This window comes from Glandiceps talaboti, chromosome 4, assembly GCF_964340395.1.
Source record: "Glandiceps talaboti chromosome 4, keGlaTala1.1, whole genome shotgun sequence".
NCBI lineage: Eukaryota > Metazoa > Hemichordata > Enteropneusta > Spengelidae > Glandiceps > Glandiceps talaboti.
The window spans coordinates 10,739,694-10,757,193 of record NC_135552.1 but is presented as its reverse complement, the minus strand read 5'-3'; the positions used below and the strand labels follow the sequence as shown (position 1 = coordinate 10,757,193).

At 37.4% G+C, this 17,500-nt stretch overlaps 1 protein-coding gene across 1 annotated transcript in view; it reads right to left on the bottom strand.

The window, feature by feature from the left end:
* LOC144434651 (uncharacterized) overlaps nucleotides 1-17,500 on the bottom strand; it is a 36,427-nt gene that overhangs the window by 18,482 nt on the left and 445 nt on the right. The window contains exon 1 of the mRNA XM_078123156.1: nucleotides 17,411-17,500. This exon is cut by the window's right edge and continues 445 nt beyond it. Within this exon, the coding sequence (XP_077979282.1) occupies nucleotides 17,411-17,500 (90 nt within the window). The remainder of the gene's footprint in view (nucleotides 1-17,410) is intronic.

Below are 17,500 nucleotides of genomic sequence, written 5' to 3'. Positions count from 1 at the left end.
CTCTCCGCCGATGGGCCTTCAAGTCAAGGTGACACGTGTATGAAAAGATAAGGAACGGTATCCCAGAATAATATTGATGTACATTTAGTTTATTACTTTCTCAAGTACACGACATGTAATGTGTTATATGCAAGATAAGGACTTGCGCACGACTGATTTTCCGGGGTAGGAACTCGAACACGCATAGATTGACGAGTTGCCCGTATTGTGAAGTATTAAGATAACATTTGAGTGTTGTTTGATCTCTGTGCGAGACAAATTAAAGGGAAGGGATACCTTAAGAATTCATTATGTTTAATAAAATCTTAAGACGTAAAACGTGATAAAATGAGTTGGTTTTCATTCACTTTCACTGTACTTATCAGTACGTAGCTGGCATCGATCAAAACTTAGGCGGAAGTGACGTATGGGCCCCTGCAGGGAACTTCCGTTAAACGTATAATTGACTGCTTGTTTTGCTTTAAAATTACAATAACAATAGAAAAGTCGAGAACTGTTGAGACAATCCATTGCCAATCAATAAATTGATCGATAGAGACATTTTAGAAGGACAGTGCAATCGGTTTATCAATTTCATCAAATCATTTATTTTCTTGGTTGGTTGGTTGGTTGGTTGGTTGGCTGGCTGGCTGTCTGGCGGGTTGTTTGATTTATTGTTTGAATAACAAATGCTCACTTGACAAACACAACAAAGACATCTAAAAAGGTATATACCAAAATGATACTGTAGCCTATACAATAATCATAGGCCAACTAAAAATGATGTCTCGGTAACCCAACCGACACTAGTTTAAGCTCCCAACCTTTAAACTCAGAGTGGTAACATTTTCTTAAAATTTTCATGCCAAAGTATCTCATTCTAGAGAAACCCGGTCTTTTCAGATGTTTTTTTTCTTTTGAAGTCTGCATATTGTGTTCATCTACTCAATATAGAATCTTCCTTTACTTCCTTTACACCCCATCAAACTATCACAGAAGTATTGTAACCAACGAGTATCTGTCTTAGGTTTGAAGTAATTTCTCAGAAAAAAAAAAAGTAAAATGAAATGAACTTCCGACATACCTACTCTATTTCCTAGAGTTATGTTATCGGCAACTGACATTTTATTTTTATTTTTGCCTTATCTTACTCCCTCATTGCCTCGGGGTAATGCAGTTTGGTGTATGTTTTATCTGTACTATGAAACGACAACCCGCGCCACTATTTGTCGATTTTAAATTGTAAATATTGGCATTGGTATTCTGCACTGAAAGTACAACTACTTTCCGAGAAGTTAGCCCTCTAGTGATATCTCTTAAAGCGTTGCCTGCTATATTGCACGTACACGTTGATTTGTTCACCGACTAACACAGCAATGAACCGTCAAATCCGATTCTCAATTACATCAAACCTCTTAGAACATCAGCATATAGGGATATAAACACTTCCTCATGAGTGAATATTAACATTGATAATGGAATAATATTTTCTTTCTGCCCACATGGTTTTTAAACAAATTGTATAGGCAGGAAATTGGACTTGCAAAAACACATTATTATCCAAGGAATGGAGAGGACTGATGGAGCCAATTAAATGTAGCCCTTTACTGTGTACTCTAGATGTCTCTATCGAAGCCGACAAGTCAAGGACTTGGATCCACTTTAGAAACGGATTTGGGTTCACTCTAAAGCCATCGAATCAATTCAATTAAGCGATTCCTGAGAAGCCTACTGATTATGATATGTGCTAAACTCTAGTATTAAGCTTCAAACTATGTGTGTTGAGTTTTTAAACGCCTTTGGCGGATTATAACAATGCCAGCCCTACGTTATAACTCTGTACCACTGCAATTACTCTATACATGATCCCCTATGCTTTTAATAGTGAACCTATTCCTAAGTTGGCGACCTTTAGGCAGGGACCCTGTCAATCCATTGTATCCTTACGTTGAAAGAATCCTCAGGCTAAAGGTTAATGAGTTGGCTTCTCACCTGCTGAGGAATAGAAAGGTACACACCAGGACGACACACGGAATTACCGGTTGATGCGTCAGCTCAGCTGGCTAGATCACTCACTCTGGCTATAGTGTTCAGCGGACATTGGTTCATGTCATTTTTCTTTCCTCATTTCATTACATTGTATATCACAGTCCCATATACCTCTGTCAGAATTCAGTCAATTCACAGCATGCATGCATGATTAAATTATGTCCAAGCCATTTCTGTTGAATCTGCTGTTGATTTATTAATCAGGTGATGACAGAGGTAGTTTGATAAACCGACCGTGAAGAATAGTGTGTTAGCCGGAAACGACGATAAATCATTGACTAAAAACCCCCATCATTCAATGCATGGTTCATATGATGTATTGATACGATTTGTCTTTATATCGCACAGATCAGTATATATTCATGGCCAAGACGACCTTGGACACGTCGAGTATCGCAGTCTCTTCACCCAAGAAAAGTTAAACCTTGGACACATTGAGTGATCGCAGTCCCTTTAATCGAAAAAAAATCAGACCTTCGACACGTTGAGTATCACTTTAGTCGAAAAAATTCAGATCTTGCACATGTTGAGTAGAATAGTCTCCATAGACTTCACTCGTGAAAAGGTAGACCTTGCACACACTGTCACTGACTATACCTGTTTCTATTACCCAACAGAGGGAGGAGACCTTGGACATTCGAGTCTCTCCAGTTGAGAAAATTCAACGTCACTACTCGTGATTCACTAAAAAGTTCAATGTTCTATCAAAAAAGACTGCCTTGGAGACTCAGAGAATGGCGTGTCAGTAATACGAACTTTTATCAGTGACGAATGTATATCAGAACGAGAGATTAAATTTTACATCTTGCACTCCCCCGGGCTTGCACGCATCAATTTGATACAGCAAATAGTGTGTTTATTGTACACACTATAGTTCATATATCTTAATATATCTGGTTAGTCATGCCACACTCACATCATCAATACTTCCTTCATCTAGATTCAGTGGTTCAAAATGAGAAATTCCAGTACAAGACGTTTAACCCGGTATTAAAATGGCTTATTTTCGTCAAATAAAATTGGGTTATTTCGGTTTTGGTCGCTAGGAGCTTTCTTAACGTGGCTTGTAAAAGTTCGCGCGAAAAAAATGTATGAGTGAAGTGAGTACTACAAAACGGCCACTTCGATGGTAAATGTTGATACAAGCCTATGTATGGGACAAGAACTGAATCTTTCATTCAAAACACGGAAATGCTTCTAACGACTTCCATTCAGAGTGATAGCGACAGGCAGGATCGCTAAAAAGTTAATTAAGCACGGAGGCTACAATCACTAAATTTCACAGTTCCAGGCTCTTAAAAGACTCCTAAACTCAGTACACGTGTTTGCCGAAATGTCCTATCTTACAGTACTGTCTGTCATGGACACAACTCTCAAAACACTCTTCTCTTTTTTTCCGATCAAGTTTCAAATGATATATCGTGCAAAGTGGACTGCTGAGGGAAAGTTGTGTTCAAACCGTATACATATTTAAGAGTCTGTCAGTCTGTCTGTCTGTCTGTCTGCCTGTTTGTCTGAATATACATGTACTCGCATATACATATCTACCTACCCACACACACGTACGCACACACACACACACACACATACATACATACATACATACATACATACATACATACATACATACATACATACATACATACATACATACACACACTTACATACATACATACATACATACATACATACATACATACATACATACATACACACACATACATACATACACACACATACATACATACATACATACATACATACATACACACATACATACACACACATACATACATACATACACACATACATACATACATACATACATACATACATGCATGCATGCATGCATACATACATACATACATACATACATACATACATACATACATACATACATACCTACCTACCTACATACATACATACATACATACATACATACATACATACATACATACATACATACATGTTGTCATTTCATGCTAGAATGGTAACCACAAAAAAAAAACGTTTAATGAAGTCACTGAATCCGCCTCTTCAAGAAACCTAAGGCTAAATGCAATTATATTTGATGATATATTTTGGTGCACATGTTGAATTTCACATTATATATCAGAAATTGTTACTACGGTGGCCAGTCTATTTATGTGATAATTTGATATGTTTGATATGGACACATTGGTTTCAATGGAGTTTTGTGTAGAAATAGTGAATAATGTTGAATAGACAGATTTTTTTTGTGCCTTTCCATTGAATTGTCCAGTGGAAACGTTATGAATTCTGGTTTCCATGGACACCCTAATTTTGAGTAAAAGAGACTTCCTGTCAGGCTTTTTAACGCACCTCCATATCACATGAAAGAGCAGTTTTTTTGTGTGTGTTCAGTGCTATTTTGTCAAGCGGTGTTGCTCTATCAATTTACGTCAGAATAACCACATCTTATAGTGTTGTTATAAATCACCAATATCTTTATTTCAGGCATTACCTGCTATTATGTCCATCTACCCATAAACAAAACTAATGCGTGTCGCAGGTGCATTTAAACACCCTACAATCAACCGCCATAACCGATATTTGCAATATTCTACATCAGCTCATTTCTATAGAATAACGTAACCGTAGCTTAGCAACGGATGTATTCGTGGAAGACAGCCGACACATGCAGACAATAATCTACTATGTGTATCGTCTGGTTGTATATTTAGTGGTACGTCGTAATAGATAGAAAAGAAAGATAAACACGACTCGTTATTAGCTCAGTGATGATATTGCTTCATATACATGGTACCTTGTCTTTGCTTCAGATAGTAACATCCGGGATACTTGCCGATTTAGGGAAGCTTATATTCATCATTAAACTGAGTATTTATGATGCTCTTTTTCCTTTATTGACCAGGGAGGAATGTTGGATGATTTTTATTGCCTACGCTACACGCACATGGACCGTACCTTAACCCTACTCAACAACAATACAGGGCAAGACAGAGTACTTAATACGTGACAATTGAAGGTATGCCTACTCATTGATGTACACGACACTTAATGTACCCGAACAAATTTTCTCTGACAATGTTTACCGTGTGCGTTGGCCCATGGAATCTAGAGATCTCACACCAACAATGCAATGCTTATTGTTTACATTGTGCTGTATTTAATTGAACTGTTCAGAATCTTTTTTCATTCATATCGAAAGAGTATGAGCCGGGTTAAGGGTGAGAGCCGGGCTAGAAAATAGTTACACATTAACTGATCTAGTCTAGCCTCGAAATTCACAATATTAATAACTTGATGGTAATAAATGACTGCTATAGGGTCTCGTTGGAATAAACGTTGTGTCCAATATATACCGTCAGCGTTAGGAGAAATCAAACAAAATGTCAATACAGATCGCTTTGTTTTTTTCCTTTCCTGGTATGTTTAATACATGTTGACACATCTTCTACCATCAGATTATCCAAATATTGTGTGGACACTATTATGAGCCTCTGGTGTTAATTTTTGCACTTTTTTCCACTTTTTACACAGTACACAATGTGTTCAGGTTGGCAGCGTTATTCCATTTAATACACTATGATAATAACTTTATGAAAATGAAAAAATTCATTTTTTTATTTCATTTTCAATAAGTTTAACATGTCAAATTCTTTTATGAATATTCATACTATTATATTTGGCATGTTTACACTTTAGAAATATAAACTAAACAATTATCTAAATTTTGTAGATTAACGATGAATTGTTCTGTATTCGTATATGCACAGAGAAGTGGTATATGCGAATCATGTAGTCTACGGGTGGTGTTAGTAGTAATAATATTCATTTATTCCCAGAAATACATCATGAGATACAATGTACATATGGGAAATGATTACATGATACTAGGAAAAGCGGATTTAGAGGTACTAGTAGTTGACACTAATCGAGTTCAATCCATGTCACCATTTTTTCAAATTTAGACAAAATACGATATCCAGGCTTTCACTTTTCCAAAACACAGTTACAATACATAAATACAATCACGAGCACATAATTGTTCGCACATGAAAGTACACGCAACGAAAGTGTTACCAGCTTTTAAAATTCCATTTCATAGCCATTACAATTGATTTATGATATGGCGTATACAAACTTAAGCCTTTCATCTTCAGTCTTGGTTGCGAAGCCCATAATAGAAACTCTTTTTTTTTTACCGTAAATATAAATTAATTTCGGGTTTTGTATATTATAGTGAAATGCTGTGCTTGTTATATAGGATGGTTTGGGAACGCGGCGCAATATATTGCATGTGTCTCTTCAATCACCGGAAGGTATTACTAGACTGACAATGACAATAGTTAAAACACATACTTACATGTGATGTAACGAAAACTAATTAGTCAGAAAACATTCATGTACTACGACATGTATACTTAGTCTATTATAACAATTATTTTAGTTGATGTAGTTTACGCCTCGGAAATAAACTGTTAATTTTTTTTGTATTATTTTGCCTAAGAAATCTCAAACCCTATCTTAGTTCCAAAAAAAACCCGACGACAATTTTTTTTAAATACAGGTCAAAATGACGTCAAAATTATATAAACCATTTTAGAATGCAATAAGACCGTCGACGATTGTTCACTGTACGGGGAAAACAATACTTGATCCACTTCCTTGATGATGAAATTTCTTTAATTGTTTCAAAAGAACCAGGAACAAGCTTTCACATGGCAAAAGTTTGGAGAAACTTTAAGAACTTTGATTTTCAAGAAAAAGTGGTCCCTGGAGGCCAGGACATACTACGTCAAAAGGTCACACCAAAACTGCAGTGACTCAGAGATACACAATTCTTTGAATCAATGCTGTAGCAGGGCCCTGTGCTGTAGTAACCTTATAGTGAGGAAGGCGAAACTCGTCGTATTGAAGCTCATTTAACATGTTGAATGATTAATTGCCCATCTCTACTTATTTCCTTATGAATTTTACTTCGATTCACTCTAAATACGTCGGTAATTTCAGCAAGGAATATTTAATGTTATCTAGTTCTGTTTGTTTGTTTGTTTGTTTGTTTGTTTGTTTGTTGTTTGTTTGTTTGTTTGTTCGTTTGTGTGTATGTATGTATGTGTGTGTGCGCGTGCGTGCGTGACTATCAGCCTGTCTGTCTGTCTGTCTGTCTGTCTGTATGTATGTATGTATGTATCCACCTGTGTCTGAGTCTGTGTCTATGTCTATGTCTGTGTCTGTGTCTGTGTCTGTGTCTGTGTCTGTGTCTGGAGCTGTGTCTGTGTATGTGTCTATGTCTGTGTCTGTGTCTGTGTCTGTGTCTGTGTCTGTAGCTGAGATGACTTGGTCTGTTTTATCATATTTAGTTGGACCCACAGCCTGGAGGCCTTCGAGTTCGTAGCATACTAATTAATGATCTGTGATAGACGTTGTTTATTCATGACTAGAGTTACGATAGACGTTGTTGATTCATGAGTTAAACTCTATAGTACGCACTTTTACGGTGTACACTCATTGTGCAACGCTTGGAATGTTTGTTTTACGTATGGACTATACAAATACAATCTTACAAACTACGAACTATAACCTATGACACTTTACTATTGTAACAACAGACTGTACTGTCCATGTTGTGATTATAAGAGGAAATACACTCGGTTTCCATTTGCTATGGCTTTTGTAAAGCAGTTGCTATGGCCTGTTTAATGCAGCTGAAATGGCCTGTTAGTGACAGTTGCTATGGACTCTTAAATGCAGTTGCTATGATGGCCTATTCATTGCAGTTGCTATGGCCTATTTAATGCAGGCCTTCTTAGTACGGTTGCTAAGGCCAATTTAAAGCAGTGGTTATGGCTATTCATTACAGTTGCTATGAACTGTTACGTACAATTACTATGGTCTGTTTAATACAGTTGCTATGGCTTATTTGATGCAGTTGCCAAGACCTGCTGTTTAATACAGGGCTCTGGCTTGTTTAATGCAGTTGATAGGGCCAATGGTACAATTTAACTTAATATGTATATATTACTGATGTCTATTATACAGTAATACTAACATTTGTAGTCAATTTGTTCTAAAATAGTGTACATGGACGGGGTTGAAATTGATTAAAAGCGCACCACGACTACAACAAATTCATACATAATTATTTTGAGGAGAAGAGGGTTGGAATTCAAAAGGCTGCAGTGAGTTTCAACTGTGTCAATTTGGTTTCAGACTGAATTAAAACGACAAATATTGATAAATCAACTTATAAGAACACAAAAATTTCAAGGCACACTTCACCAAAAGTAGTACAAAAATTGGCCTTCCGTTGTGACTCTTTTTTCTTCTTATATAATTAAAAGTTGTTGAGGTTCAAAGGTCACCATTGGAGAAGACTTCCCGACAATCAGTTGGTATCATTTGCAGACATCTTACACACTTATTAAGAGCCACCTGCTGAATAAATTGGTTTTGATTGAATTACACCGGGGGTGATTTGTCATTACATCGATCGAGGTCACCTTACGTCACAACCGAACACTCAAACAATTCAATTTAACACTGTAATAGCGTATACGGCAAATCGATTTTTGATGCTCATCAAATATTACCCAGGAGTGGTTAGTGAATCAAATACGCAATTCTTTCATTAAATTGGTCGGTACACTAAAACACATCAAACACTTCACCATTTTACAGCAATTAAAGTTCAATCATACTGTTTGAACAGCATTGAGAGGGCAGGGTTCATTGCAAGGTTTTAACAAATTCAGCTTTCAAATGATAATTTATATACAATGCAGATTTGAGTCCCTATAGGCCTCTTTCTCTATACAAGGTTACAGGAAATCTTCAACAATTCGACATCTCATATCTCACATATTGAAATCAGAAAAGATGTCATATAGCATTACAAGGCAACCAAAGAATACGTTTTTAAGTCTCAGTCAATACATTACACACATCCCCTTTATCGATCGTTAATTTGATCTTGGATAATGGGACTCTCATATTACTAAAATAATGCTAACTCTGCGCAAACTGCAGCAGAGACTTTTGTTTTTCAAAAAGCAACCACAGATAATATCACTAAAACATGTTCAGTAGTTACTTATAAACAGAATTTGTACCTAGTAATTAGTAGATAAGTCCATTTATCCGTAGGCAGTGTAGTAACAGGACTGGTTTAAATCTTGAGCGAAAGTTTGGTTTTGATTTCAGCACTCTAGCTGTTAGTTTTGTTTTACCTCTATATCTGTATATGGCAGTCCTCATCATAAATTCAATATGGTAGTTCTTATCATAAATTCAATATGGTAGTCCTCATTATAAATTCAATATGGTAGTTCTTATCATAAATTCAACATGGTAGTTCTTATCATAAATTCAATATGGTAGCCCTCATCATAGATTCAATATGGTGGTCCTCATTATAGATTCAATATGGTGGTCCTCATTATAGATTCAATATGGTAGTCCTTATTAAAAATTCAATATGGTAGTCTTCATTATAAATTCAATATGGTAGTCCTTATTATTCAATATGGTGGTCCTCATTATAAATTCAATATGGTGGTCCTCATTATAAATTCAACATGGTAGCAAATTCAATATGGGCATACTCTGCAGTCACAGCTATCGTGTCACCACATACATGTCACTGTCTCTTGCATGATCAAGTTTTTGTATGAAAAAATTCAATATGTTCAAGCGGTCGACGTAAGTGCTGATTTTAGAGTTCGTGCCATAAAATACAAAACCTATATTTTATCTTCAAGTTGTTAAGTGCACAGCTACACACACATTCAAGTTTACCTTAATTGGATGACCCAATACGTCTATTGCGAATCTAACTGTATGGGTGTGAAGTCCATTAGCCGGAAATGTGGGAAAAGTACCGAATCGAACTTCCAACTAACGATATATATAGACTCAGAGTTTCACGTTTCCTCAGCGCCTGATGATCGCTGAGGAAGCGTGAAATTCTGAGTAACGACTTATAATATCCTTATTCTTTGGATTTAAGTCTATAAATGGTCTGCTACTAATATTGCATCGAGCACTGTTCTCTCCAGTGAGACACTTAATAACCCCAGGCCAAATAAAAAGAATTGTGTGTTTCCTATAACCCGACCGACCATAGTTTAAGCCGCCGACCCTAAACATTTTTTTTTATAAATATTTAAAAACAAAATGATAAGAAATTCTTTGCCTTCTCGACCTTCTCGCACATCTGTTTTCTTTCCCTAGCGATGTCTGTACATATTTCATCATACTGTCACCGAAGGAGTACTCTGACCGACATTTCATTTGCTTTTGGGTCAAAGCAAAAATAAAAACATAAAATAAAATAAAATAAAATAAAATAAAATAAAATAAAATAAAATAAAATAAAATAAAATAAAATAAAATAAAATAAAATAAAATAAATTAAAATAAAATAAATTAAAATAAAATAAAATAAAATAAAATAAAATAAAATAAAATAAAATAAAATAAAATAAAATAAAATAAAATAAAATAAATTAAAATAAAATAAATTAAAATAAAATAAAATAAAATAAAATAAAATAAAATAAAATAAAATAAAATGAAATAAAATCCCTTGTTACGTCGCTAGCGGTACGCCACGCACGGACTACCACTAGCGCCGTAAACATGTTAGAGAAACGGAGTACCACTAGCGCCACACAAGGGCCACTAGTTGACAGTCAAATTGTGAGTCAACGCCATCACCGTGGACTTCCGATGTCTACCCATCAACTCAATACACCTTATGGCATCACACACCTGAGATTGTCAATAGAAAGACACAAATATACAACCATTACGGCACCAGTGGCCAAATAGAGGAATATCATGTAGAAGTGTCTGCCATTCGTAACACACCCTAATAAAATCCCTCAATATCTGAACTTGATGCTTTGATATTTGCGAATCCCCAAATGCCATAGTTTAAAGTCTTAATCGATTGATAGCCAGGCACCACTCTAGAGAGAGAGCCTTCCTTTAAGTTCATCAGAAACAAGCCACAGAATACTGATGGGTGTTTTTTCTTCGTCTGTACCGAAATCATACCTTTGAGGCCAGTTGAAAACACCTGCTGAATATATGTGCACCACACTTATCTGTGTGTGCACATAACTGTTTTTTTTACAGAGTTCTGTCGACTGTGAGATTATATATACTCGCGTCGTAAATATAACATTTCTATAGCAGATGCCTGTCGGGTACCATATGTAAAGACATCATATGGTTCCAACAGCATTGGGAGAACATTGCTAATGCACTGAAATGGTGTCTGTATATGAAAGATTAATAAATAAATAAATAAATAAATAAATAAATAAATGGTTTGCGGCTATCAAATATATTATGTACACAGTGACACTGTATTTTTTCCCAGTATGATGGACCAAACCTATGAAGTATGATTTAATGTGTCTGTAACTTGTAAACACACTAAACATGCATGTAACGTACAATGGATTGGGTAAGTGACTTCGAGCACAATAAACCTGTTGTGCGTACCCCCGTCCCCCCGGGGTGGGGGCTACTCCCATAGAAGACCATACGGGGAGGGTCCTCTGGAAAGGAGTGTTGTTTTTGTTCTCACAATGTATGAGAAATTGTATACTTTTTAGAATGCATAGGTATCAAATTGTAAATTAAAAAATAATGGTTTAATGGAAACCATATCAGTGCGTTGCCTTGATTATGGCGTCTTTTGATGTCATCTTGTGGCACTTGCTTTGACGCTACATTGTATTTAATACCTTTGGTGATAATAAGATGAAAATATTACTACAGTATATTATAACCACAATGTGTCATGTTCTTGCAAATGGGACACTTCAAAGCAATATAATATCTATAGTTGGTATGAGTCTCTATATTTGGTATGAGAACAGTTTGAATTGGGGGGTCTTCGAGTAGAGGAGCCCCCGTACCATTGCATACACAGTTGCCCGCCCCCCCCCCGGTGCGTAACAGAGTAACGGCTAAACCTGTAACGTGTCCGTCACGTATTAAACCCATCATGTACGATACAAAACCTGTAACGCGTAGCAGAGTAAATATTAACGAGTAACGGAATATATATGTAACGAGTAATGGACTAAACCTGTAACAAGCAATGGACTAAACATGTAATGGGTAATGGACTAAACCTGTAACGAGTAACGGACTAAAACTGTAACGAGTAATAGACTAAACGTGTAATGGGTAATGGATTAAACGTGTAACGAGTAACGGACTAAAACTGTAACGGGTAATGGACTAAACGTGTAACGAGTAACAGACTAAAACTGTAACGAGTAATGGACTAACCTTCAACGGGTAATGGACTAAACGTGTAACGAATGATGGACTAAACATGTAACGGGTAATGGACTAAATCTGTAACGAGTAACGGACTAAAACTGTAACGGGTAATGGACTAAACGTGTAACGAGTAACGGACTAAAACTGTAACGAGTAATGGACTAAACGTGTAATGGGTAATGGACTAAACGTGTAACGAGTAACGGACTAAAACTGTAACGAGTAATGGACTAACCTGCAACGGGTAATGGACTAAACGTGTAACGAGTAACGGACTAAACGTGTAATGAGTAACGGACTAAACGTGTAACAAGTAACGGACTAAACATGTAACGGGTAACAGACTAAACGTGTAACGAATAATGGACTAAACATGTAACGGACTAAATGTGTAATGAGTAACGGACTAAACCTGTAACGGGTAATGGACTAAACGTGTAACGAGTAATGGACTAAACGTGTACGAGTAACGGACTAAACATAATGAATAATGGACTAAACCTGTAATGGGTAACGGACTAAACGTGTAACGAATAATGGACTAAACGTGTATCGAGTAACGGACCAAACATGTAACGGGTAACGGACCAAACATGTAACGAGTAATGGTCTAAACGTGTAACGAGTAACGGACTAAACCTGTAAGGGGCCGGTCAGTTTCTTCGGCCTGGGGGGGGGGGGGCGGTGGATTGGTAGGGGGGGGGGGTCACCCTGTTTTTGAAATTGGCAGTAGGGGGGGTCATGCTGTTTTGAAAATTGTGGATAGGGGGGGTCATTGTGTTTTAGATTGTGATGGAAGAAAAAAATCCTTTCTACAATGGTATATAGCCTTGTCTGAAATGTGGTACATGTCAATATTTGTTCTTGTCCCTGTTTCTTACATGAATTCTTTAACATTACTTATTAGTTCAAACCTAACTATACATATTCATATACATGTACCGGTATTACCTACCTACCACACTAGTTACAGAACATGTCATGTAAATGCTTGGCTGTTTCACAATCAATGCTTCGCTTATATTGCAGTTTGGGGCAAAAGTGAACTTGAAGGTTTCGTAATGGTAATTTTCATAGATAGTTTATAAATGAAGTTAATCTAAATTGTTCTACTCGTCATGCTATTGACACTACAAATCACCACATCTCATCAGATTCCAGTTACTATTATACACTAGGTATGACCACCTAAAGTTCTCTAACATACCGGTGACTTTATTATACATGCAATATTAATACCCCTATATACTAATGTTACGTGTGATATGAGAAACTCATTTAAAAACGTTTTACGTTATCTTTTCGAAGCTTGGAAATATTACCTCAAAGGTTATGAATAACCTAAACATTGCCTTAGTATCTCAAGCAAAAAACTCCAGATCTGCCAGGGGGAAAACCCCAAGGACTCCCTCACCCCCAGAGGTCACTCATACATTCAACCAACAATCAGATGCACCAACAACCTTTTTACTGTCAATTTGATATGATATTGTCTTTTCAAGATCTGAAACGTTTGCCAAGATAGTCTAAAATTGCCTTAATCTTCAAATCTCCCCTACCAATGATACTACCATTATAGATGTGCTGACCTTTACTACATGTATATAATGATGCCATTTAAACTTTTTAAGAACATATTTCAACCCTTAGTGTAAGTTATAAAGAATAGTTTCTGATACTTGCTGTCTTGTAAAGCATGGATTAAGTTATTGCTTGAAAGGGTCTGAATAGCCTAAATATTGGCTTTAAGAGTTTCTAGAGGGAGACCCCCCTCAGACCCCCCACATGAGGTGGACATAACCCAGTCTCAAGCTCTTCCCCTCTTACTGTCAAGATGCTATCAAAGTATATTTCAAAAGTATTTCAACCCTATGTAGTTGCTTTTAACATGTTGGTGTTGTCTTGTAAGGCTTGGAAATTATTGTCTGAAAGGGTCTGAATAGTCTCAAAATTGACTTTTCAGAGTTAAAAACCTCCAGGGCTTCTAGGGGGAGACCCCCTATGACCCCCCCACCACATGAGGTGTACACATCCTAGTCTCAAGATCTTCCCCCTACCTCTTACTGTCAAGAGCCTATCAAACTATATTTCAAAAATATTTCAACCTTATGTAGTTGCATTTTACATGTTGGTGCTGTCTTGTAAAGCTTGGAAATTATTTTCTGAAAATGTCTGAATAGTCTCAAAATTGACTTTTCAGAGTTAAAAACCTCCTGGGCTTCTAGGGGGAGACCCCCTAGGACCCCCATAAGAGATGTACATATTCCCTTCTCAAGCTTTCCTACCTTTCACTGCCAAGATACTATTAAACTCCGTTTCGAATATATTTACCCTGTGTAGTCAATAATTATAAATATGATAGTGCTAACCCGGGATCTTATAAAGTAGATGCAAGACAGTCAAGCAGTCCACACTGAGTCACGATAAAAAAATACCTGTCATGCGAATATTATATATGGGGGGGTCTATTCTATGTTTTAGAATTAAGTAATAGGGGGGGTCAGCCTGTTTTTGGTTTTACAGATGGGGGGGGGGGGTCAGTGACTTTTTGTCGGCCCGATTTAAGAATCCACCGCCCCCCCCAGGCTGGAGAAACTGACCGGTCCCTAACGAGTAAAGGACTAAACGTGTAACGAGAAATGGACTAAACATGTAACGGGTAATGGACTAAAACTGTAACGAGTAACAAACAGGATCTGTTATGAGTAACGGACTAAAATCTGTAATGAGCAACTATAAACTAAATCTTTAATTAGTAACGGACTAAGTCTACAATGAGTAAAGCGTTAGTAACTGAGTAAATCTGTAATGTAGGTTCATCTATGCACACATGTAAACTATTGCCCCTTTATTTTCAGCTATAACACTGAGCAGGACCTAGCCTGTTTACTGCGCAGTCGAGATACATTGTTAGCTCGTCGCATCGTCGCAAACCACAGCCTCTTTTACGGCACCGTCCAAAACGCGCCGTTATTTCGCAGTGTTGCGGAAGAAACAATAGCTCTGGTTTGGGTACCTCGAGCTCGATCTACCTCATATCATAGCCCTCGGAGAATACGAGGGCTAGGGGATACAACCAGCTAACGATGTATCTCAACAGCTAGCGCTGTAAACAGACTATCAAAGCTTCATCTCTTACATACTATAATGGTAATATTTACATTAATTCCCTTGCCATATTAAAGTGATATTAATATCATAATCATCTTTCAATTATTTATTGCTTATTTAGCTATTCATTACCTTTATTTTCAATTCCGCCATTTAATTACCGATCAATTATTATATTTTTTCAGCGTACTGTCTTATAGTTTGGTTTGTCGTACAGTAATTACATCCTGAATGCCAGATATTCCAATCAATGTACACACAACCCTGGGGGATTTCTAGTATATTGTGCTTATTAATTGTACAAGCGAACTCAGTCTGCATAATTGCTATCTCCCATATTTATATTTGTGTACATGTACTGGTGCCAAACAAATGAAAACGGACAGACAATTATGAACGGAAAGGGTGAATAAAAAACCCCAACGTAGTGCCGTTGAATAACAACAGCACATCGGGCTCTATGGTCTGTTAGTGACTCGACGAATATGACATCGCATTGTCTGACGTTGCTATCCCCGCTCGTTGGACCGATAAATCAAAATATATTGCATGGATGCACGCAAATATCTACTGATACAATCGGGGCGACAAGGTTCAGTTGCTGGTGCGTTGACAAACCAAATGACCTTTTGGCGAGACTGTATATCTATTAAACACACGACGACAATGTCCCCGTTTTGTTGATTTTGTGGTTTTTGAATATCAACCCTGGCTGTGGAGAAAAATGTTGCGTCCGAAGTCCACCCCTATCTTCATTAACTCTATATATACGATCATCTTTCACCCGGTGGCTCGGGCCGGATGGCGTGTTGCATTTAAACTTTGGCCGTTATAAGGCTGGGGTCAGAATGTACTGCAGGGGGGGGGATTATTTTGGTAAAAAAAATTCACAGTCCCCCCCCCCCTTCTTCACACTCTCAAAATATTTCATTCCCCCCCCCCCACGATATGAACCCAAGAATAAGGACATTTAAGAGGCCAATTAGGGGCATGACATTTCAAACCATACACATGGTCATATAGTACTTGGAAATTGTCTTCAATACCCCAATTTTACCCTCAATACATTAGTATACAACTGTATAGCTTTATTACCTACACTTTAACTTATACAGAGATATTTTGGCAGAGACACACACATTCGCTTGGCTATCGACTGCCTCATAATTAAATGTATGGTAGGTAAATGGAGTGTATAATTATGCAAACGTTGAAAGAGAGAGACTGAGAGACAGACAGACAGACAGACAGACAGACAGACAGACAGACAGACAGACAGACAGACAGACAGACAGACAGACAGACAGACAGACAGACAGACAGACAGACAGACCGACTGACAGACAGAGAGACAGAGGAAGGTGTACACAAATTCATTCGCATGGCTGCCAGTCACCATCTCATTACTGAAGATAGGTTTTAGAGGTTATTCTTCGCCGCGAGAATTTTCTTTAATCTACTCAGTAAACGACCGCTCCTGAGGTTTAATATGGTCCCCTCTTCAGACGAATTTTCATGCCCCCCCCCTTTAGACCCTGATTTTTTTCATGCCCTCCCACATTTCTCCCCAGCCCCCCCTGCCGTAAATTCTGAACCCAGCCTAATATGCGATTTAAATTAAGGAAATGCATGTACAACGGGGTTGTCGGTGGCTGAGTGGTAAACCCACTTGCCTCTTACCACTGCAGTCGGGGTTCGAACCCCATTCAGGGTTCGATTAAATTTACCACGCTGTAAGTAAGAAGAGTGTTGTTCAGTTTGACTCTACCGAACAACGCAGGTTTTCCCCGGGTACTCCGGTTTCCTCCTGCATTAACACTGAACCCATGAGGTAACAGGTATGGCCCTCACTGGACTTCTTGGGAGACAAGTGTTTATATGCTTAAAGAACTATCCAGTATAAATAAAGATTATTATTATTAACGCAGAGGTTAGGTAAAACTTTAAATAAATTCATAACATTTATTACAATATTCCTTACCCTTTGGATGATGTCGGATATTTTTCTCTTTGACGACTGGAATGCAGAAACATGGTGACGTTGTTAAGTTGTGTTTCGGTGAATCCCACT